This window comes from Notolepis coatsorum (genome assembly GCF_963971535.1).
Source record: "Notolepis coatsorum genome assembly, chromosome: 6".
Classification (NCBI taxonomy): domain Eukaryota; kingdom Metazoa; phylum Chordata; class Actinopteri; order Aulopiformes; family Paralepididae; genus Notolepis; species Notolepis coatsorum.
In genome coordinates this window covers 107814885-107837899 of record NC_140170.1, presented here as the reverse complement: position 1 = coordinate 107837899, position 23015 = coordinate 107814885, and the positions used below count along the sequence as shown (strand labels likewise).

Genomic DNA, 23015 nt, shown 5'->3' with positions numbered 1-23015 from the left:
TCCCAGATTCACACAGAGCTCTGTGAGTCTCTCTCCATCACCCCCAGGCTGGAGGGCTGGGGCCCCCAGCCCTCCACCTGTTCCCCTGAGACCTAACCATTGTCCCCCAGCAATAAGAGCATTGAGCATGTGTCCCACAGACAATGTTGTCTTACCAAGCTCTCCCATTGGCTAAAGAGTGTGAGAAACTCCAACCAAACCAAGACCCACACATTCATATGTAGATTGGGGACTATAAGTAGGAGTGAAGAAGCCAGTAGAGACCATATTCTCTCGACACAGAGACCTCTACTGCACAGAGACCAGCCATGGCTCCTACAATCACTGCAGCAATGACCTATTCTAAGGAGCACCTGACTGACCAACAAGGTAAATTGAGGTTCATGGAGTTTTAAACACAGTGATTGATCTTTAATGTTCATGTCCTCCAGAATAAGTGTATTAATGACTTCTTTCTCCTTTCTGCAGTTGAGAAAACCACTTGTGGAGAAGTTGCGCAGAGAGAGAATCAACAGCAGCATTGAGCAGCTCAAGTCTCTCCTGGGTCCAGAGTTCCTCAACCAACAGCCTGACTCCAAGCTGGAGAAAGCTGACATCCTGGAGATGACAGTTTGCTTGCTGAGACGACAGCATCAGTACCAGACAGTGAGCTCCTCCTCCTGCTCAACAGCTGTCAATCAAGGTTACTCCAGGTGTGTCCAAGAGACGGTGCACTTCCTGTCCAAGGATGAGATGAAGACACAGTCCCACAGAAGACTGTTGAACCACGTCCAGAACCTGCAGTCATCCTCTGATAAGAATATGAGGGACAGTGATCTGCTTCTGCTGAGCTCCTCGGTCCAGCCCAGCATCACCAAAGAGAAGAGGCCAGTCAACAGCGCCCTCTGGAGGCCCTGGTAGAGAACTACTGACTGGAGCTCAACTGACAACCTAAAATGACCATGTTGGTCAAGTTTATTGTCTAAGAACTCTCTTATCAGCTGAACGGACAATACTGACCACATTGGTCTCAGTTATGACAGTAGAAACAAGCATTCTTCTGTACGTACAGGTTATAATAGGACATCCAGGCTTTCTGGGAGTGAAAAGTGTTTTCTATGAAAATAATGACATCAGATGTATTATTTGGTGACTATTGATGATGGTGATCAATATGATCAAATACATTTAATTGATTCATTATAGTTTATGAGCATGTTTTGCTTATACACCTCGCACATTGCCTTTTAGGATACTTGAACCTAATCTTTGTGATTGAATAAGACTGATCTATTGTTAGATCATTATTTTGTGAAGAATCATATCCTTTTTTATGGAATGAAATAGTTGATTTCCCATAATGGGCATCCAATACCCTTTAATCTTGATGATTGCCTTAAACTGATCTGTTGTAAAATCAGATTTACTGAAATAATCTAAGTGATTGGATTACTACAGGACATTGTTTTCAGTGATACTATCTTTAGAAGATCACATTGCTGTGCTACTACATGTATAGAGTTGTATACAACGCTTCCTCTCTGAGGATTATTTACCCACACTGGGCAGAATGATGTCATCACTGTGTGATGACCAGAAACTTATCTATTTTAAGACTTTTTTCTTTTCCCCATACATTAATGTACAAAAATGCATGTTGTAGAACAAAGACATTTATTATTTCAATGTAAAAAAAAAAAGGTTTATGTTAAACAATGTCATCTGCCTTTTAGGCAGTAAACCCTTTACTCTATTTGAGTCCAGTATGTCTTGGAGACGTATCCAAGTTTGTGTTGTGATGCGTCATCATCAGTCACACGTATTCACCTTCAGTTGAATGTTGACAGATTATTCTTTGAATAAAAAATATGGCAATGGCATTCTTGTTGTCCTTTGCATTGTTCTTCCTTTATCTGCACAGGCCAGTCTTATGGCACTGTGACAAATGAGCTTGACATTGTGTTTAGACTCTACTGATACAGAATTCATACGAAATGTGGCTTATAATAACAGTTTGATCGAGTTCTACAAAGGAGGATAATACATTGATAGAATCGACATGTTGTTAAGCAATTCAGGTGCAAGGGTCATTATTACATCTGACATACACAAGGTCCCAATGAGATCCCAGGGATCTCCCTATACTCCAAGTATCTCCCTAAATGTTATGTAGGAATAGTCCCTTTTTAAGATCATGTTAATAACAAAGCTCATCAGTTATGAGAGGTACGGTCCAGAATACCTGTGTTTTTTTTTTTTAAACTTTGACCAGTCAGCTGGTTCTTTTCGCGTTTATCGCTTTTCCTGGTCAAGTATGACCGACAGAAACAGGTTGAATGGGGGTATAGGTGGGGGGAAAGACACTCTGAGAAAGTACGGCTTGTCCGGGAGTAGAACTCGCTACCCCAGATCCGTGACGCGCACGGTTGTCCCCGACGCTGAAATAGCGTTCGAGGTACGCGGTGAGCTACTGGAGCTCCCTAGAATACCTGTGTTTTACTGTATGGTAGCTCATATGAACCAAAAGTAAAACATACTCAAGTAGAAGTAGAAGTAAACACATAAAATCCAACTTTCACAGTAACTTAAATAAATATAATCAGTTACTTTCGACCTCTGTATACATATTACATGTTGTGGATGTTCTTTGTTTGGTAGCTAATGTGTTGTGTAATAAGACACACGTCTATTGTCACTCCCACCACAGCAGTGAAAGGACAGAGTGTGAGAAAGCTGGGAGAAGGCACTCGCACAGAGTCCTAAGGGACAACAGATTTAGACAGAAAAGGCGGTGGGTGTTGAGGGGTGGGGTGGAGACGGGTGGGGAGGGGTAGAGACGGGTGGGGAGGGGTAGAGGTGGAGATGGATGGTGAGGGGTGGGGTGGGGTGGAGACGGGTGGGGAGGGGTGAGGTGGAGACGGGTGGGGAAGGGGTGCATCCGTTGTATATTTTTTTTTATCAAATATACAAATACCAGTTTACACTGATAATTTTCTCTGTCTTTGAATAACTACAGAATTGTATCAATATTTTTGTGAAAGTATTTGCCTAATGTGACCTTGGGTGACTGGAAAGGCACATTTGTATAAAATATATCATTATTTATTGTATAATAATAATAATAATAATAATAATAATAATAATAATAATAATAATAATAATAATAATAATAATAATAATAATAATAATAATAATAATAATAATAATAATAATAATAATAATAAAATATATAATAATAATAATAATAATAATAATAATAATAATAATAATAATAATAATAATAATAATAATAATAATAATAATAATAATAATAATAATAATAATAATAATAATAATGGTATTTGACATTGAAAAACAGAATGACAGACATTGAAACAGGTCAGTAGTCACTTGATTACCTAATGTTCCATTTCTTATTCTTTACATTTTAAATCCATTCCATTGTTCATATGTGTAATTCAGTTTGATTGGAAATTAATGTTCTTGCTTGCCTCCATACAAAATGTAGTTTTCTTCTATCTCCAAACAACTTTAGCATAATGTTGTTTACCATGGGAGGATTACTGAGAACTGATTATGCGCGGATGAATTAGCATTTAAACAGGCACACGCCTATTGTTTACTGGAAGCTCTGTCAATGGGCAGAGTGTGGGAAAGCTCTGGAGAGCAGAGTCTCAGTTCAGTGTTATTAGCATCATCAACCCCACCAGACCTTGGCTATTCTCAAAGGGGAATTGGCACACTTCAGGAGGAAGCAGTCTCTCTAAACCCACAAAGCCCATTGCATTAAATATACAGTATTATGTAATTTTTCTATTGATATTTTAAACCAATTTCTATTCAATTAAATCAAGTTTGAGTTGTATATTGCTGTATATTAGTTGTATAATATATTGTCTATGAATATTTTGTTCCTTTGTTTCTTGAAAAGTTATTGTAAATCCTCATTGCAAGCCAGGCAGTGGTGTTCTATATCCCTCCAGATGGCCAGTGATGTCAAGCTCCTCCATCTATACAAGCAGGAGCCAATAGCCGTGCAAAGTCCTTTTGTATTCAACTGACCAAAGCAAGTTTCTTTAATAGTTGTCATACAGAAGTACAGAATACTTTCATACAAAATGCTTCTTACTGTTACGCTCCAGAGACTGTGCTAGACAAGATAGTATCAAATAACATAGTATAGCATGTAAATTAGAAGTCCCGTAATCCGATGTATATAAGTGACTGACGGTCATACACATTAAATGCACCTACTGTTGGTACAGACAAAACTCTTAAAACTATAAATATTAGCAAAAGTAAGCACAGTCTCGACGGAGCGCACAGACAGGCGGCCGGACATAGCGGCGCCATCTTGTTACACAGGAGTCCGCATGGGAAACTCAGACCAGTTCTCTACTCACACCGACTACCAGAGACAGAGAACACGTCTGCTATACATCTGGACTTCAGCGTGTGCATCGTCTCAGGTTGTTCACACAACAAATAAGGAGGTTTTAACATCTCCTTGTGCAGAAACCTATAATGCTAAGTTCTAACCGTTGCAATGTAATTATCTACTAAAGAATAATGTTGAAATACCTGTTACTTTTGACATGATAATCACTAGCTATTCAAATCAAGTGGATGATAGGTAAAATGTCCCACACATTTAGCTTAAAGACAATAAGTAGACAAGGGAAATGAGGCATCAGGTTGGTCTAGCTATAGCGGGTAACAGGTTTGATCACTTGCCAATGTGCCTGTCCCTGTAATCTCTTTGAGCAAGGCACTGAACCTCTACCTGCATCATGGGCGCTCACTGCAAATGGTTTATCTTTCAGATTCAGATAATTTTATTGTCAAATAATTTCTTTTACATACATTCTGTGAGGAAAAGGGGTTCTTGTGGAGCCCAATAGCGAACACAGGAGGAGAGAGAATGGAGCGGTTTAGGGTGTTTTAATAGTTACCCCCAAACAGACAAGTATCAACTGTAGGAATGTATAACAGGAGGGGATGAATGTTCTTGGGGGGGTAGCACAGGTGTACTCCTTGTGCAGTACGAGATGGTCCTTGAGCAGGTGCACTCCTCGTGCAGTAGGAGAGGACGGTAGACACTGGCTGTGTCGGGGTTGATAACAGGAACTCCGTAGTCAGGCACCAGGGGTGTGTGACAGGATGATGAGCGTGTGCTCTGCTGTGTCATTGATCCCAACATCAGGCGGCAGACTTGGTCTCTTTACAGGGTCACCACTTTCCCAGATTCACACAGAGCTATGTGAGTCTCTCTCCATCACCCCCAGCCCTCCACCTGGTCCCCTGAGACCTAACCATTGTCCCCCAGCAATAAGAGCAGTGAGCATGTGGCAGCTCCACATTCCTCATTGTCCAACCAAGCTCTCCCATTGGCTGCAGACTGTGAGAAACTCCAACCAAACCAAGACCCACACATTCATATGTAGATTGGAGACTATAAGTAGGAGAGAAGAAGCCAGTAGAGACCAGATTCACTCTACACAGGGACCTCTACTGCACAGAGACCAGCCATGGCTCCTACAATCACTGCAGCAAGGAACTATTCTAAGGAGCACCTGACTCTGACCAACAAGGTAAATTGAGGTTCATGGAGTTTTAAACACAGTGATTGATCTTTAATGTACATGCTTGTGTTTTCCTCCTGAATAAGTTTATTAATGACTTCTTTCTTCTTTCTGCAGTTGAGAAAACCACTTGTGGAGAAGTTGCGCAGAGAGCGAATCAACAGCAGCATTGAGCAGCTCAAGTCTCTCCTGGGTCCAGAGTTCCTCAACCAACAGCCTGACTCCAAGCTGGAGAAAGCTGACATCCTGGAGATGACAGTTTGCTTGCTGAGACGACAGCAGCAGTACCAGACAGTGAGCTCCTCCTCCTGCGCAACACCTGTCAATCAAGGTTACTCCAGATGTGTCCAAGAGACGGTGCACTTCCTGTCCAAGGATGAGATGAAGACACAGTCCCACAGAAGACTGTTGAACCACGTCCAGAACCTGCCATCATCCTCTGATAAGAATATGAGGGACAGTGATCTGCTTCTGCTGAGCTCCTCAGTCCAGCCCAGCATCACCAAAGAGAAGAGGCCAGACAACAGCGCCCTATGGAGGCCCTGGTAGAGACCTGCAGACTGGAGCTCAACTGACAACCTGAAATGACCATGTTGGTCAAGTTTATTGTCTAAGAACTCTTATCATTCAAAACTGAAAGACTTGTTCTTCTGTATGTACTATGTACAGAAGTTGTGTTTTTTTATCTACTTATTTGGTTTGGTTTTCAGACTTTTTTATGTGCTTTTCCTGAGGAAAAGATCAAACTTGACCATAGCATGTTTCTTTTACAAGAGAACAGCTTGTCAGCATTTTGCATGAATCAATCAGGTTTTTACTGATTGTGAAATATACTATCAAGACATGTATAGCCTGATAGTTAGTGATCAATTTGAATATTTTAATATTCACTTTTGCGTCAACACTCCCATAATGGGCTTCATCTCAATCTTTTAATCTATGATTATGTAGGACTTGCTCTGTTTTAAGGGCAGCCTTTATATATATATAATTTGGTTGAAATGGAATACTTATTAATATCACAGTTTTATTGTGACTGCCATTATTATGACAATGTCTATGTTTATCCCTATTTACCCAACTGGGTACAAACCTGTTATCATCACTCTGTGATTAGCTATACCTGATCTAATTTAAGATCTATTTTTTAATCCTTTGCCTTCGTTACAAAGTGCAAAATATTATGTTATTTTTTTAACAAAGTATGATATAAGACAGAATAATGTTTATTCACAATATAAATCTTGCTGATTTGATTGAATGTGTCTTTTGTAAAGACAGTTGTTCAGTGTATAACCTCTACTCTAATTGAGTACAATGTGTCCTTGGAGATCTGTCCAAGCTTTAGTTATGATGCATCATCACTGTTTATCTTCAGTAGAAGCATTTATGATGTGGTTCATTGAGTCTCTCTGAATAAAAAAAAATCTATTGTAATCCTCCTGTCTTGTTCGTCTCATTTCACAGATACAAGTATTTATTATGTTTTATAATAAAAATATATATAATAATTATTATAAAATAATATTATGGTATATAAGTCTCCATATACTTAGGCTCATTATTTGATAGATATAGTTTTGTTTGGTGTAGTGTTCTCCATTAGGCATGCTAATTACCGGTAACATTGTGTACAAGAGGGCAAGGGGTCATCTTGGTTTAATGATAAGTGAGAAATGTTCTTTGTGCCTCTGAATTAATTTCAGTTACAGTAAGTTATTGACTCTTGTCTTTCTTTACCAGTATTTAAGCAGAAAGTTGTCGTTACTACCTGGTACTTAGTTTAAAGTTAACGTTGAGTCAACAAAAGGTTTAGGACTGCTGTCTCCTTACTAGATGATGAGATCACACTCGTAGATGTTATGGGTAATAAGACACGCGTCTATTGTTCCTCCAATGAAAGCAGTGAATGGACAGAGTGTGGGAAACCAGGGAAAACTCACTCACAGAGCCCTGAGGGACAATAGATTTAGACCTCTGGCCTGCAAGGGGGAGACAGAGGTTAGAAGAGGGTGTGGGTCTCTGTGGAAATCTATTTGAAATCATTCTTCAGATTTTTGCCACTATGATTAAACTTTGGGTCTCCTGAAAGGCGCTATATAAATTTTAAGATATTATTATTATTATTATTATTATATGAGTCAGCAGGAATGGGGATAAACAATACAAATATACTAGTACCAGTTTTGAATTTTTTTATTTTATCAATTTACAAAAGATAAAAAATTCTGCATAGTTGTATTTAATTATCTGTATGACGGCAGTAGGAATGTCATTTAAGTTGAGTCAGCTATCAGTGTTTTCACCTAAAACATAATTTTTTACAATATTCGACTGTAGAAAAAAACGTTTATTTGAACTTAATAATTGTGCTGTACTTTCATTGAGCAGAAGGCAGCCAGGTCAGCACTTATTTCTTTGGCTATTTTGAAGGGCCATGCATTTTAAGTCATTCTTCTCGTTCAAAATTTCATCAGCTGAAACTCCATTGTGTTATCCAAACATGTCATTCATCTAATAATATGCTTTACTAACCTTGTGTGATGCCCACTAGAAGTGGTATCATGTTAATATCTTTAGATTATGTGTCAAAACAGTGTGAACATATGGGTACAGGATTACCTCCATCAGAAACAAGTTAGAAGAGTCATTTATATGTAATGGGAGACATTAACATAATCTGGTCAATAGGTGGCGGTATATGACTGGTGTTTAGTGACTTCGCCTTCCAGGGACCCGTTACTGTGTGCTTAGGAACGCACGAGGCGATCTCAGCCTCACAACCGGGAGGAGCCAGAGTCAATAACATCGTGTCTGCACCTTCCTTTGTCAAATGATTAACTACAACCTGTTTCATAGGTGGGTAATATACTACAAAACACACATAAAGGTTAACAAGGATACATGCAATGTCGAGGGTTCAAATGAAGTAACTATTGTCGATGTTTGAGTCAAGTTTAAGAAGTTTAAGACGACAGGTAACGTGGTTGAGAAGCAGACCGTCTATTGATGGCGCCACGTTTCGTTGGTACATTTAAATAGTGTTGGAACACAATTGTCCATTTAAGCACTAACGTGTCGAAGTTAAGTATCTCCAAGGGGATTATAAAGGTTTATGTTTTGAAATACATACTGTGTTGGGTTGAATTGCTGTGCAGTAAAGGTGTATATTGTGTACAAGATGGTTAGAGGGAAAGTACTCTAGCTTACCCTACCTAGAAGGTAGCTAGACACCGGGGCTGTACCACATGCTCTCTCTCTCTCTCTCTCTCTCTCTCTCTCTCTCTATTGCGCCCTCAGTTAAATGTAAATATAAATCTATTCCCTTGAGTTATACCATGGTCACGGTTTAGCAAATTCCTAGTAGGGTTGAGAACGGCCCGATACAAATATATATATAAATGTACTTTCAGTGCACATTTGAGTTTCAATAGAACTTGAGACCGGAACACAACTATGGATAACACTGAGGTGTGGAGGTATTTCGGTATATTAGAGAATAGTGGATATGACTGATGATAAGTGACTGATGATAAAGGTAACACTTATTGGTGATTTAAGGAATTGTTTGACAGACAATGAGAATGACAGTGTTGGTTAAAAGACATACTATGGTCCCTTCCAACATGCCTAGACATGTCTAGACAGAGGTTAACAGGATAATGTTTCTCTTCTCACGTGCTTATATTTAAGACGCCAAATATGTATAAAGACATAAGTAATCACAATGTACAGTATATAATACTGGATAACTACATTTAAAAGGAAAATGCTATTGAAGTGAACCAGGGTATCCTAAAAGGGTAGAATGTGTGTTGCAATGATGAATATGCTTTTGAATTAATAACAAGTATGGGATTATAATTGAATGTATTGAAGTAATGTAACTAAATGATACAATGATTATACAATGATGATACAATGATGATACAATGATGATACAATGATGATACAATGATGATGATGATTGATTGATTATTCTATTGAATGAATAAATGTTGTTGAAATATACAACCGGGAGGAGCCAGAGTCAATAACATCGTGTCTGCACCTTCCTTTGTCAAATGATTAACTACAACCTGTTTCATAGGTTAAACATATATCTGCTATCAGGTGCCATATCCTGGTACCTGTAACAGTTTATTGGGGGCTCGTCCGGGATCAGCGCCACCTGCTGGATGGGAGCTGATCCAGAGATCTTGACACCTGGACCAACCGCGACCCGATGAACCAGGAACCAACGCCCGGTGTAAAGGTCGTCGAATGAGGGATTGATCTGCGCAGTATCGACAGCAGTGAAGTGCCTCATCTGATGCCAGATGACAACGAGACTACGTCCACTACTCTACCTGACGAGAAGGAAGACCGGTGTCGTGTAGAGGAGATCCACCCACCACGGAAAGTCGTCACAGTGATCCTGAACTGAGAGCCAAGTGCGAGGAATCGGGAAGCAGCCATGGGAGACAGCGAGAGGAAAAGCTTGGTGTGGGACATCAAGAAGAGCCTGCTCACTCTACCTGCGGATGAACTGTTTCGCATTGCCGAGGCATTGGAACTGATACCAGGACTGGAGACGTCTGACCGAACCCACCTTACCGTAGACGACGTGGAGGGGTGCTTCAACTTTATCAACGACTACCTGTACAGTAAGGTTTTACTGGAGTTAGAGGATACAGGGTTGTCTTATTTATTACAGATAAAAGATGTAACTGATGGACTTATGCAGAGTGAGGTGGTGGGTCTAGAAGAGGGTAAAACCGAGGGCCTACGGTCCACCAGTCAAAGTGATGCAGTACCAGTCGACCCCGTTAGCGTCTTTTATGATGTAAGTGAAACCATTGAGGGTGTGCCCACTCCAAAAGTAAGCAACCAGGTTTTACAGTGCCTGCCCAGTGTACCACCACCCACAGCTCAGGCTGTGCCATTGAATAAGAGTGTAACAGACACCGAAAGTAAACAGGAAACCCCTGGTGTGTCGCCAGATAAACTAATATCTTTACGAGAACTGTCGTACCTTCACCGCAGGGAGTTTAAGCTCCAGGGAGGTCAGATAGGAGACCAGGGATCAGACATTAGTTACAACAGTGTCTGCAAACAGATCGACGAAGGTCTGAAGGAGCAATTCAGCGATGCAGAGGTTGTTAGAGCAGTCTTGAGAGTGATCAAAGCTGGCAGCTTTAAGGATATGTTAATGGTAAAAGACGATTTGACTATCGATGAGCTGAAGGGTTTTCTCCATTCTCACCTCGGTGAACAAAGTAATACAGAGTTGTTTCAAGAACTCATGTGTACAAAGCAAAAGGATAGTGAAACACCACAGCAGTTTTTGTATAGAGTCATAGGACTCAAGCAGAAGATTTTACTAGCATCAAAATATGCTGCTACTGACATTAAGTACAACGAACGAACCGTTCAGGATGTCTTTCTCCACACTGTATATCAAGGTTTAGGACACAAACATGATGACATTCGTAGGGAACTCAAACCCTTACTTGAAGACAGAGTACCTGATGAGGCCATTCTCAGACAGATGAAAAAGGTCATGAGCGATGAGAGTGAAAGACAGCGACGGTTAGGGCCTACCAATCGCAATAGACCCCCCCATGTACATAGTGCAGGTGCTGAGGTGAAGGGAGCACAGTGTCCCCCCCCCCCACTAGGGAAGAAAATACAGGAAAGAAACTTAAACTAGACCCGATCCAGCAGTTAACAGAGAAAGTAGAGAAACTTACCAATCTAGTGGATCTCCTGCAACAACCACCCCAGGTCAGAACAGGGAGGATAAATAGGCAGAGGGACAGGCCATATGGCTGTAGCAAATGTGTAGCACAGAATTTACCTAATTGCCCTCACTGTTTCCATTGTGGCCAAGAAGGCCATAGAGCGTTAGGCTGTCAAAAGAGACCACCGCGTCAGGGAAACTGAGGCCGGTCACTGCAAGAGGACAACCATTGACCGGTTCCCCTTTACTGTCCCAACCTGACAACCGTCGTACTAGTGAGCCTGAGAAGGAAAGAGTAAGAGAGGAGAAAACTGCACCTAGAACAGGAACCAAGACGGTAAACCAGATACAGAAGCACACAGACCCCCCTAGTTTACCAAACACTAAGGCCCCGTCCACACGAACGCTGGGTTTAATGTAACCGTGATTGTATGTGCGCAGTTGCACTGTTCGGCCACACACAACCGGGGATTTGCTACACTGCAACCGCGGTCTTTTGAAACCGGTGGCCAGGGTGGAGTTGTGCGGTTTTGCAGTTGCGTGTGGGCATAGCAACCGAGGTTATTCCCAGTGTTTACAGCAGAGCTGTCGCAATTATTCCCCATGTTCACGGCAGACCGCGGGGTAGAGAGATTAGAGCAGAGCCAGCTACACCAGTGTTTACAGCAGAGCTGTCCCAAGTAGCGTTATATGAAAATGATTGTAACAAACTTTTGTTCAAAACGTATCGTCTGTGTTGAAGAGTGTTGTGATCGACTGATGTCTGTTGACGCTCAGAGTAAACATGTAGCTGCAGCTAAACTAAACTCATGTGTTGTCAAGTTATTGTTATAACTTATAAGGAACCCAGTCCAGACTGCATCCCCTTAACAATTGTTTGTATTGAGCCGTATTGTATTGTACCCATTCTGCAATCTGTTAAATAACGTTTACATCCATTTCATATCGGTAACGTTACTTCTTCTTCTTCAGTTAATTAATGGCAGATCGCGACCCAACAGGAAGTTTAGTGAGCGTTCAGTCTTTTCTGATTGGTTGAAATGGCCTTCATGTCTGAACAACATCGCCGCCTACTGCTTTGGCATTGTATTACATTGTACTAAATGTATCGGTTGCTGGGTTCCAGCTCTGCCCGTGAGTACGCAGTTATACACGGTTGTCCACCTGTGTTCACCGTGTGGACGGAGTTTTATTTTTTCAAACTTCGGTCACATTAAATCTAAACTCTCGTGTGGACAGGGCCTAAGAGTGAATGCCTCGCCAAGCTCGTAGGGAGAAGAGCTCTCACCCATTGTAACCTAAACGGTTTAGCAGTCCAAGCCTTGCTTGATACAGGGGCCCAAGTAAGCATGATTGACAGAACTTGGAAGAATAGATACTTACCTGACATGCCAGTCAGACCCCTTAGCGAAATCATCGAAGAAGAAGAGGAGTTGAAAGTCTACGCGGTAAACGGTGAGGTCCTCCCATTTGATGGTTGGGTGGCCCTTACGGTGAACTTAAAGGGGAATGAAGATCCTAACCTGTCAATCACTGTGCCTTTCCTTGTAAGCAGCCTTGTCCTTGAGAGACCCCTACTGGGTTTTAATGTGCTGGAAGTGATGATACAAGAACAACCTGGAAGACTGATCCCAACTCTCACCAGCCTGCTCTGTAACGCCATGGTGATACCAGCCGAGAAGGCAGAACTCCTGGTGAGTTATATCCAGACCCCCTGTCCAGGTTGGTCGCCTACGAACAGGTAAACAAGCCACTGTCATCCCCGCCGGTCAAGTGGCCTGGGTCAAGTGCCAAATCCCCCCCCACGTGGACCTGTCTGACCCCACCTTCCTGTTCGAACCAGATGACAGCAGTTTAGCGCTGGCAGAACTGGATGTTGGAGAAGGCCTGCTGCAAGCGCAAAACCCCAGGAAGCCGTATGTCACCGTGCCTGTGGGAAACAACACAAGGCATAACGTCACTCTCTCCAGGAAGACAGCTCTGGGCAGCATCCATTGTGTTGGGAAAGTCATCACGACAGACTCCCCACGGCAAACCCCCATCCCAACCTACTCACCTGAAATCTCCCAGCCCACGGTACCCCCCAACCGTGCTGCTACAACGTCGGCTGTGCCCAGCTCCATCCTGTTCAACCCCCCCGTCGATCTCAGTCACCTCGACGACGAACAACAGACAATAGTCAACCGGATGCTTTGTGAAGAGGCTGGGTCCTTTGCACAAGACAGTGGTGACATTGGGTGCATCCCGAGCCTGCAGATGACAATCGCTCTCCATGATACTGTCCCGGTCCAGAAGACGTACTCATCAGTACCAAAGCCACTGTTTAAAGAAGTAAAAGAGTACATACAGGAACTGTTAATGAAAGGTTGGATAGTCAAGTCAAAGTCTCCATATTCTGCCCCAGTAGTCTGCGTCAGAAAGAAGGACGGCAGCCTACGGCTATGCATCGACTACCGCCTCCTGAACAAAAAGACTGTGCCCGATCGTCATCCACTACCTAGAATACAAGACCTGACTGACACGCTTGGAGGCTATACCTGGTTTAGTATCCTAGACCAAGGGAAAGCCTACCACCAGGGCTTCGTCGCCGAGGGTTCACGACCCTTCACCGCCTTCATCACTCCTTGGGGTCTTTACGAGTGGGTGCGCATCCCATTTGGACTCTCGAATGCCCCTGCAACGTTCCAACGGAGCATGGAGGAGATGCTAGGTCCCCTCAGGGACGAATGCTGTATCCCGTATCTTGACGACGTACTCTGTTACGCAAAGACATTTGAAGAACATGTAGAGACCCTCCGCAAGGTTCTCCAAGCCCTTCAACGTCACGGAGTGAAATTGAGACCTGAGAAGTGTGACCTCTTCAAGCAAGAAGTCAGATACGTGGGTCGCCTTGTGTCAGCAGAAGGGGTCAAGATAGACCCACGAGACATTGAAGCCGTGAAAGCCCTGTCAAGTAAGACACCCAGAACTGTCGGCGAAGTGAGGAAAATAACAGGATTCCTGGGATATTTCCGTTCATACATTCAGGATTTTTCCCGAATTGCCAGACCCATCTACGAGCTACTCCAAATCAAGCCAGGAAAGACCCCAGTCCCAGCGCGGAGTAAGAACATCAAACGCCCCCAGTTGCCCTCCAGAGAGCCCATAGAGTGGACCACGGAACAGCAGAGAGCACTTGAACAACTGATTGACCTTCTCACAAACCCCCCTGTCTTGGCATATCCTGATTTCAACCTACCCTTCAGGTTGCACACGGATGCCTCCGACCAAGGCCTGGGAGCTGTTCTGTATCAACATCAAGATGGAAAACTGAGAGTCATCGGGTACGGGTCAAGAACATTGTCACCAGCCGAACGAAATTACCATATGCACAGTGGGAAACTGGAGTTCCTTGCATTGAAATGGGCTGTGTGTGTGAAATTCCGTGACTACCTGTATTATGCCCCACACTTTACTATCTACACCGACAACAACCCGTTGACCTATGTAATGAGTACTGCCAAGCTCAATGCAGTCGGTCATCGGTGGGTTGGAGAACTGGCAGACTTCCGGTTTGATATCAAATACAGACCCGGAAAGTCCAACATAGATGCAGACACACTTTCCCGCCTTCCCCTGGATATGGAGAGGTATGAAAGGACCTGCACAGAAGAGCTCTCTAATGAAGCAGTACGAGCAACGTGGGAAGGAAGCCAAGCAGCTGAAAGGAAAGACGTGGCATGGGTTGCGGCGCTCAACATCGCGTCCCCAGACTCAAACCAGCAGTCTCACCCACACCTACAAACAATCAGTCACGATGAACTGGTGAAGGCCCAAAAAGAGGACCAAGCCATCAACACGATCAGGGAGTTGAAAGAGTCGAACACGAAATTGTCAGACGACGTACGAAGAACCGTAAGCGCAGCAACCCGAAAGCTACTTCATGAATGGAGCAGATTACATATTGAAAATTATCTCCTTTACAGAAAGACCAATCAATACCAACAGTTGGTCCTCCCTGTAAAATATAGAACACTTGCCCTGAAACATCTACATAATGAGATGGGTCATGTTGGAACAGAAAGAGTGATCCACCTCGCAAGAGAAAGATTCTACTGGCCTTTCATGTCCAGAGAGATTGAAGAATATGTGACCGATATGCTAGGTGAACCGTCAGTGCAGAACAAGGTGACCGTGAATTCAGTAGTACAGTGGCCACCGATGGTGCCCGCACCACACCACAGTCCACTACCACATCAATTGATACCCTTCGTAATGCCATGGTTGCATTCAATTTTTTACAGCCTTCCACAACATGGCCAGTATGCTTACCGTCCAGCCGTCACCCACGGTCCGCCCATGGGAAGTTTGTTAGGGGTTCACGCCTGAGGGTGATATTGGATGGGTGTATTTAGTGATTTTCGGAAATGTCAGGAGCCATTTTTTTAAGGTCAGGGAGTGTGTGATGCCCACTAGAAGTGGTATCATGTTAATATCTTTAGATTATGTGTCAAAACAGTGTGAACATATGGGTACAGGATTACCTCCATCAGAAACAAGTTAGAAGAGTCATTTATATGTAATGGGAGACATTAACATAATCTGGTCAATAGGTGGCGGTATAGGACTGGTGTTTAGTGACTTCGCCTTCCAGGGACCCGTTACTGTGTGCTTAGGAACGCACGAGGCGATCTCAGCCTCACAACCGGGAGGAGCCAGAGTCAATAACATCGTGTATGCACCTTCCTTTGTCAAATGATTAACTACAACCTGTTTCATAGGTGGGTAATATACTACAAAACACACATAAAGGTTAACAAGGATACATGCAATGTCGAGGGTTCAAATGAAGTAACTATTGTCGATGTTTGAGTCAAGTTTAAGAAGTTTAAGACGACAGGTAACGTGGTTGAGAAGCAGACCGTCTATTGATGGCGCCACGTTTCGTTGGTACATTTAAATAGTGTTGGAACACAATTGTCCATTTAAGCACTAACGTGTCGAAGTTAAGTATCTCCAAGGGGATTATAAAGGTTTATGTTTTGAAATACATACTGTGTTGGGTTGAATTGCTGTGTAGTAAAGGTGTATATTGTGTACAAGATGGTTAGAGGGAAAGTACTCTAGCTTACCCTACCTAGAAGGTAGCTAGACACCGGGGCTGTACCACATGCTCTCTCTCTCTCTCTCTCTCTCTCTCTCTCTCTCTCTCTCTCTCTCTCTCTCTCTCTCTCTCTCTCTCTCTCTCTCTCTCTCTCTCTCTCTCTCTCTCTCTCTCTCTCTCTCTCTCTCTCTCTCTCTCTCTCTCTCTCTCTCTCTCTCTCTCTCTCTCTCTCTCTCTCTCTCTCTCTCTCTCTCTCTCTCTCTCTCTCTCTCTCTCTCTCTCTCTCTCTCTCTCTCTCTCTCTCTCTCTCTCTCTCTCTCTATTGCGCCCTCAGTTAAATGTAAATATAAATCTATTCCCTTGAGTTATACCATGGTCACGGTTTAGCAAATTCCTAGTAGGGTTGAGAACGGCCCGATACAAATATATATATAAATGTACTTTCAGTGCACATTTGAGTTTCAATAGAACTTGAGACCGGAACACAACTATGGATAACACTGAGGTGTGGAGGTATTTCGGTATATTAGAGAATAGTGGATATGACTGATGATAAGTGACTGATGATAAAGGTAACACTTATTGGTGATTTAAGGAATTGTTTGACAGACAATGAGAATGACAGTGTTGGTTAAAAGACATACTATGGTCCCTTCCAACATGCCTAGACATGTCTAGACAGAGGTTAACAGGATAATGTTTCTCTTCTCACGTGCTTATATTTAAGACGCCAAATATGTATAAAGACATAAGTAATCACAATGTACAGTATATAATACTGGATAACTACATTTAAAAGGAAAATGCTATTGAAGTGAACCAGGGTATCCTAAAAGGGTAGAATGTGTGTTGCAATGATGAATATGCTTTTGAATTAATAACAAGTATGGGATTATAATTGAATGTATTGAAGTAATGTAACTAAATGATACAATGATTATACAATGATGATACAATGATGATACAATGATGATACAATGATGATACAATGATGATGATGATTGATTGATTATTCTATTGAATGAATAAATGTTGTTGAAATATACAACCGGGAGGAGCCAGAGTCAATAACATCGTGTCTGCACCTTCCTTTGTCAAATGATTAACTACAACCTGTTTCATAGGTTAAACATATATCTGCTATCAGGTGCCATATCCTGGTACCTGTAACACTTGCATGGCAGCCAGCTTTACAAGATCACTCATCTTGTCAGGCTTCAAGTCATGTGCCTGGGCACTAGCCAGAGTGGTTTGTATTAAATAGTATTTTGAGGACTCACTGACGTCTACAGGCAAACCTGCCATGTATTTTTCTTTTAAAGAGCCAGTCCTATTCCAAACCATTTCAAAAGAAAACTTCCCAGATGGTTCTGGGTCAGGTTAATACTTTACCTCATTGCAACCATTACAACAAGTGCAAACATTTGATATATTTCTATACATTACCTTAAGGAGGGGGAGAGACTACAAGCCCTAATGTGGTGCACATATGCCTACCCAGAAGGCCTTTGTGGTCTGATGAAGACCGGGATGCTTTAAACACATGTGTACTATCCTCTCTTTGTGAAGCCAGGATACATAGCATGCTGGTCGCTAATCTTACCACTCGGTTTCCAGTGCTGTGTTGTGTCAAATGGAACATCAAATAAAATCACGTAGCATTCCAGCTAACACCATTAATGTTAGCTTGCTAACTACAGTCAAATGGGTTTATATTATTAGCATGCTAGTGACTAGGTATCATATGCTTCTAGTCTTGAACTGCTGGTGATAACATTTTAAGTTATTACGTTTAAGCTTGAGCCCTGCAAGAGACTTATAGTAAGACAACTCTTTGTAATATAGCCTTTATTTTCATATATTGATATTTAATACACACCAAGGTTTTTACATGGTCCGTCTGAGTGAGGAGTTAATACACACCTAGGTTTACATGGTCCATCTGAGTGAGGAGTTAATACACACCAAGGTTTACAGAGAGTTAATACACACCTAGGTTTACATGGTCCGTCTGAGTGAGGAGTTAATACACACCTAGGTTTACAGAGGCCATCTGAGTGAGGAGTTAATACACACCTAGGTTTACATGGTCCATCTGAGTGAGGAGTTAATACACACCTAGGTTTACAGAGACCATCTGAGCGAGGAGTTAATACACACCTAGGTCTACAGAGGCCATCTGAGTGAGGAGTTAAAACACACCTAGGTTTACATGGTCCATCTGAGTGAGGAGTTAATACACACCTAGGTTTACATGGTCCATCTGAGTGAGGAGTTAATACACACCTAGGTTTACAGAGAGTTAATACACACCAAGGTTTACATGTTCCATCTGAGTGAGGAGTTAATACACACCTAGGTGTACAGAGGCCACCCGAGTGAGGGGATCAAATACAATTAAACATTCCCAGGACAAAGAAAAAGTTCCCAGGATATTTGGTCATTTTATAGCATTTTCTAGGTTTTCCATGACTGGAAATCCAGTCTCTGAACTTCCAGGTTTTCCAAGATAAGTAGGAACCCTGCACTTGCTGTTGAAAGGTCTATTGACAATAACTCGTAAAATATCCCTGGCTTGGTATCCCTTTTACAAGTATCATGGTATTTACATGATTTTTTGTTCACTGCCATGACGATAGTGACTATATTACCACCATGGTGTACATTGGATTATACAATGGTATTGTTTAAGTACAAAAGTACTATGGTGATACTACATAACGTATACCAATGCAGTATCATGGGAAATGATTTATAGCATGGCCAGTACCATGATAAACCCGACATCCGACATTACCATCAAACTACCATGATACTTTAGGATAGATGAAAAAACATCGACAACTAATGTTTAACCCTCAGCTCAGAACTCGGCAGAATCTGCACCTGGCTCGCTGATAACAAACTATCATTACACCTGGGTAAAACAGAGTCCATTCTCTTCGGATCAAATAACAAACTCAGCAAAACCAACGGCTCTGTTCTCTGTTACAGTGGGTGACAATATTGTCACAAGGAAAGATGAAATTACATACCTGGGTTCCATCCTAGAGGCAAATCTTTCCTGTGATAAAATGGCATCCAATGTAATAAAAAAAGTCAACCAAAGAACTAGATTCTTGTACCGGATCTCCTCTCTGGTAAACAAGAATACCCTAAGACTCTGGCAGGAGCACTCATTCAAGGGTACTACGACTATGCTTGCACCTCATGGTACCAAAGCACCTCAAAAAAGACGCTAAAAACTAAATGACAAACATCTCAAAACAAACTGGTCAGACTACTGCTTGACCGTACTCCTAAAACCCACCTCACCCCTGCCCACTTTGACAACCTAGGATCAGGGGTGCGTTGGTCATGGGACGGGGTTGCACACCGTGCAACCGGGTCTGTGAGCAGAAGCACGCGTGTGCACATGCACGGATGTGCACGCGTGTGCACACAGGAATGCGCTGCACTCGACTGACGCGCCAACTCGCCAAGTACCCACCTGGCTACTTTGCATAACAATAGCTCAGGTCGTCAGGTGTGTTCAAATACGTCCTCAGATACATTCACACAAAACTTGTGAATGAAATGTGTTACATTCCATTCCAATTAGGCATTGTCTTTTTTCTGTGCGCACGTGAGGGAACATTTATGCGCATGCACAGGAGCGCGCGTGGCATCATTAAAACACAGTGCAACCAGGTATGAAATCACCAACGCACCACTGCCTAGGATGGCTTAGAGTAGACGACAGAGTACAGCAACTTGCAATGGGCCTGGTCTACAAGATACACTACACCACGAAGGTACCCATGTACATGTCGAAATACTTCCCAAAGGTCAGTTGTACCACAAATCATGTTCAACCCAGATTCGGCACAAACAAGGGTCTAAACACGTTTCGCAATTATGCCACATCAATGTGGAACGCCCTACCCACAGCCGTAAAATAATGTGAATCCATTCCCTACCCACCTTCAGAACCGCTCTCAAAGAGCACCTACGGGAGGCTGCAATTCGAAACTGGCCCCCGAAAATGTCTGAAACCCCGCCCACCCCATCCTAATGTACAGTTCCCTCCCCCTTGTATATTACTGTTAGGATCTATGTATAGTACTGTATATGTGCATATATTGTATGTCACAAATGTAACAGTACTGCATATCTGTATGTCATGTATGTCATAAATGTCATGATTAGTTTAGATTACATGATTAGATTCGATTTTTATATCTGTATTTGTGTATGTCATAAATGTCATTATAATTGAAAATGGGGGACCCTGATGTAAACAAGACGAAAGTATTTCTCTGGTCTGCATCCCCTTAACAATGTGTATTGAACTGTACTGTACCCATACTGCAATCTGTTAAATAAAGTTTTCAATAAATCAATCAATTGTGACGTAGGCCTCGACAAGAGATAAGACGCATACTACATGTAGTCCAATAAAGAAGCGCGAACACGAAATCAAATTGTAATAATACAACTTATATTTCAACAGTGTTCAACGCTGCTTGTCTGGTGCTAAAAAAATGTTTAGGGTTTCAGAAGAAACTTTGAGTTAACGTTAAACGACTCACCTGAGCCCCGCCCGCCAAGGTGTCAGGTTATAGTTAGGGGGAGTCCAAGGAACCCTATAAAAGTAGGAAGGGTCATAACGTCACCGGTGTAGCGCTTGAACGCCCGTTGGCGCCAAGGAACATAAAAAAAGGAAGGGTCACACATGTCACCGTGTAGCGGTGTAGGGATAGACGTGATGAGCTACATCGCTTGTGCGCATGTGTAAATCAAACTTCCAAAAAGCACGCGGTGACACCGCACCGCCTATAATCAGGTAATTGAGTTGTGTTAGCAACTCCTGTTAGCATGTCAGGCTATATTACATTTGTATAACTGAATATAAGCTATAAGGTAACGGACAGACAATAATAGCGGATTTATAGCGTTCGCCGAACGTTTACTATTAATCAATATCGTTTGTTTCACATAGTTTGAAGATGAATCCACCAACCAGGGATGAGAACGTTAGGCCTGCAAACGCACCAGGTAACAGCTTATGACTTGTAATTAGCAAACGTGAAAACGAATGGACTTTGAATTCCAATGAAAACATCTTTGTAATGTACATTTTCCAGGGTTCCCCACTCGTCCTGGACAACCTGGAAACTCAGATACTATGATTTCCCCCCTAATTTCTCATGATACTGCATTGGTAAAAGTTATGTGGTATTGCAACTTTTGTACTTAAATAATACCATGGTATAATCCAATGTAAACCATTATGGTAATATAGTCACTCATGGCAGTGAACAGAAAATCAAGTAAATACCATAAGGGACACCAAGCCACGACCCACAGATATTATGACTTATGTGTTATACCCCCCCCCCCCCCCAGGTTTTCCATGATAAGTAGGAATCCTGCCCTTGCTGTTTAAATGTCCAGGATATAGGGTCATTTTAGTCAATATTCCAGGTTGTCCATGAAATATCTACTAAAATGACCAAGTATACTGGAAAAACTGGTCTCCTCTTGTTACATGAACCCTGCATCGTTAAAAAAAGGTTAAACGTGTTGATACTAGGCCTACCGGTAAATTATGACTGTTTGTGAGCAAGTGCTGTCCTCGATTGTCAAAAGAAAACTCCTGGAAAAAGATTTCTCAAAAAGAGTGGGAACCCTGTTTTCACGTGAGGTGTGTGTTGTGTGGTTCCAGCTTACCATGAGACATATCCTGAGGGACGAGCAGCAGGAGATGGAGGGCTGTATCTGAATGCTTACGAGGTCTCCTTCCCCTTAGAGGAGAGGATGGAGCAGCCGTCCGTCTACCACCTCAACCAGGCACAGCAGAGCATGGAAGGTACAGGTCAGTGATGTTGAATTTCAATAGCCCATTATCACCTCGAACAGGCTTCAAGGGTCCATGTTGACCATATTCAAACGGTGGCCATTTTGATCTCATGTCATGCTCAAGTTTGGGATTCCTTAGGGTGGAAAGGAATCCCAACCTGAGCATTACATAAGAGCAAAATGGCCACTGTGTGAATATGGTCAATTACAAAGGAACAACAACAACACGGTCTCCCTCTCCCTCCAGAGCCGGGGGGGTTGGAGCCCCCCCAGTACAACCCCTTCATGCTGATCTCCAACCTGCGGACCCACCTGTACGTCTCCCTGGAGAAGAACGCCTGGCTGCAGAAGCGCATCGAGGACCTGGAGGAGGAGCGGACCTTCCTGCGCCGCCAGCTAGAGTGCTTCACCGCCAACATGAGGGGCAGAGGGGGTGAGGGACACATTACTGCCCTGACATTATATATCAACATGAGCATACACACTGACGGCCATGTTGGAGGGCCCACACTACTGCCCTGACATTATATATCAACATGAGGACACACACTGACGGCCATGTTGGAGGTCCCACATTACTGCCCTGACATTATATATCAACATGAGGACACACACTGACGGCCATGTTGGAGGTCCCACACTACTGCCCTGACATTATATATCAACATGGGGACACACACTGACGGCCATGTTGGAGGTCCCACACTACTGCCCTGACATTATATATCAACATGAGGACACACACTGACGGCCATGTTGGAGGTCCCACACTACTGCCCTGACATTATATATCAACATGAGGACACAC

General features: G+C 42.7%; 2 protein-coding genes and 1 pseudogene across 3 annotated transcripts in view; all 3 read left to right on the top strand.

The window, feature by feature from the left end:
* The first annotated feature begins 256 nt into the window (after window positions 1-256).
* On the top strand, window positions 257-900 carry LOC311230961 (transcription factor HES-5-like; annotated as a pseudogene). Its single transcript has 2 exons — window positions 257-369; window positions 469-900. The product of its transcript is annotated as a transcription factor HES-5-like (transcript).
* Window positions 901-5478: 4578 nt separating this feature from the next.
* LOC311230967 (transcription factor HES-5-like) lies at window positions 5479-6110 on the top strand (the record flags this gene model as incomplete). Its single annotated transcript, XM_084317423.1, has 2 exons — window positions 5479-5570; window positions 5679-6110. Exons 1-2 carry the CDS (start codon window positions 5508-5510, stop codon window positions 6108-6110), a joined length of 495 nt encoding a protein of 164 aa, XP_084173549.1. The 5' UTR covers window positions 5479-5507.
* A 15223-nt stretch (window positions 6111-21333) lies between these two features.
* LOC311230970 (coiled-coil domain-containing protein 106-like) overlaps window positions 21334-23015 on the top strand; it is a 40310-nt gene continuing 38628 nt past the window's right edge. The window contains exons 1-3 of the mRNA XM_084317425.1: window positions 21334-21403; window positions 22074-22217; window positions 22455-22640. Of these exons, the coding sequence (XP_084173551.1) occupies window positions 21355-21403; window positions 22074-22217; window positions 22455-22640 (379 nt within the window). The 5' untranslated portion in view covers window positions 21334-21354. The remainder of the gene's footprint in view (window positions 21404-22073; window positions 22218-22454; window positions 22641-23015) is intronic.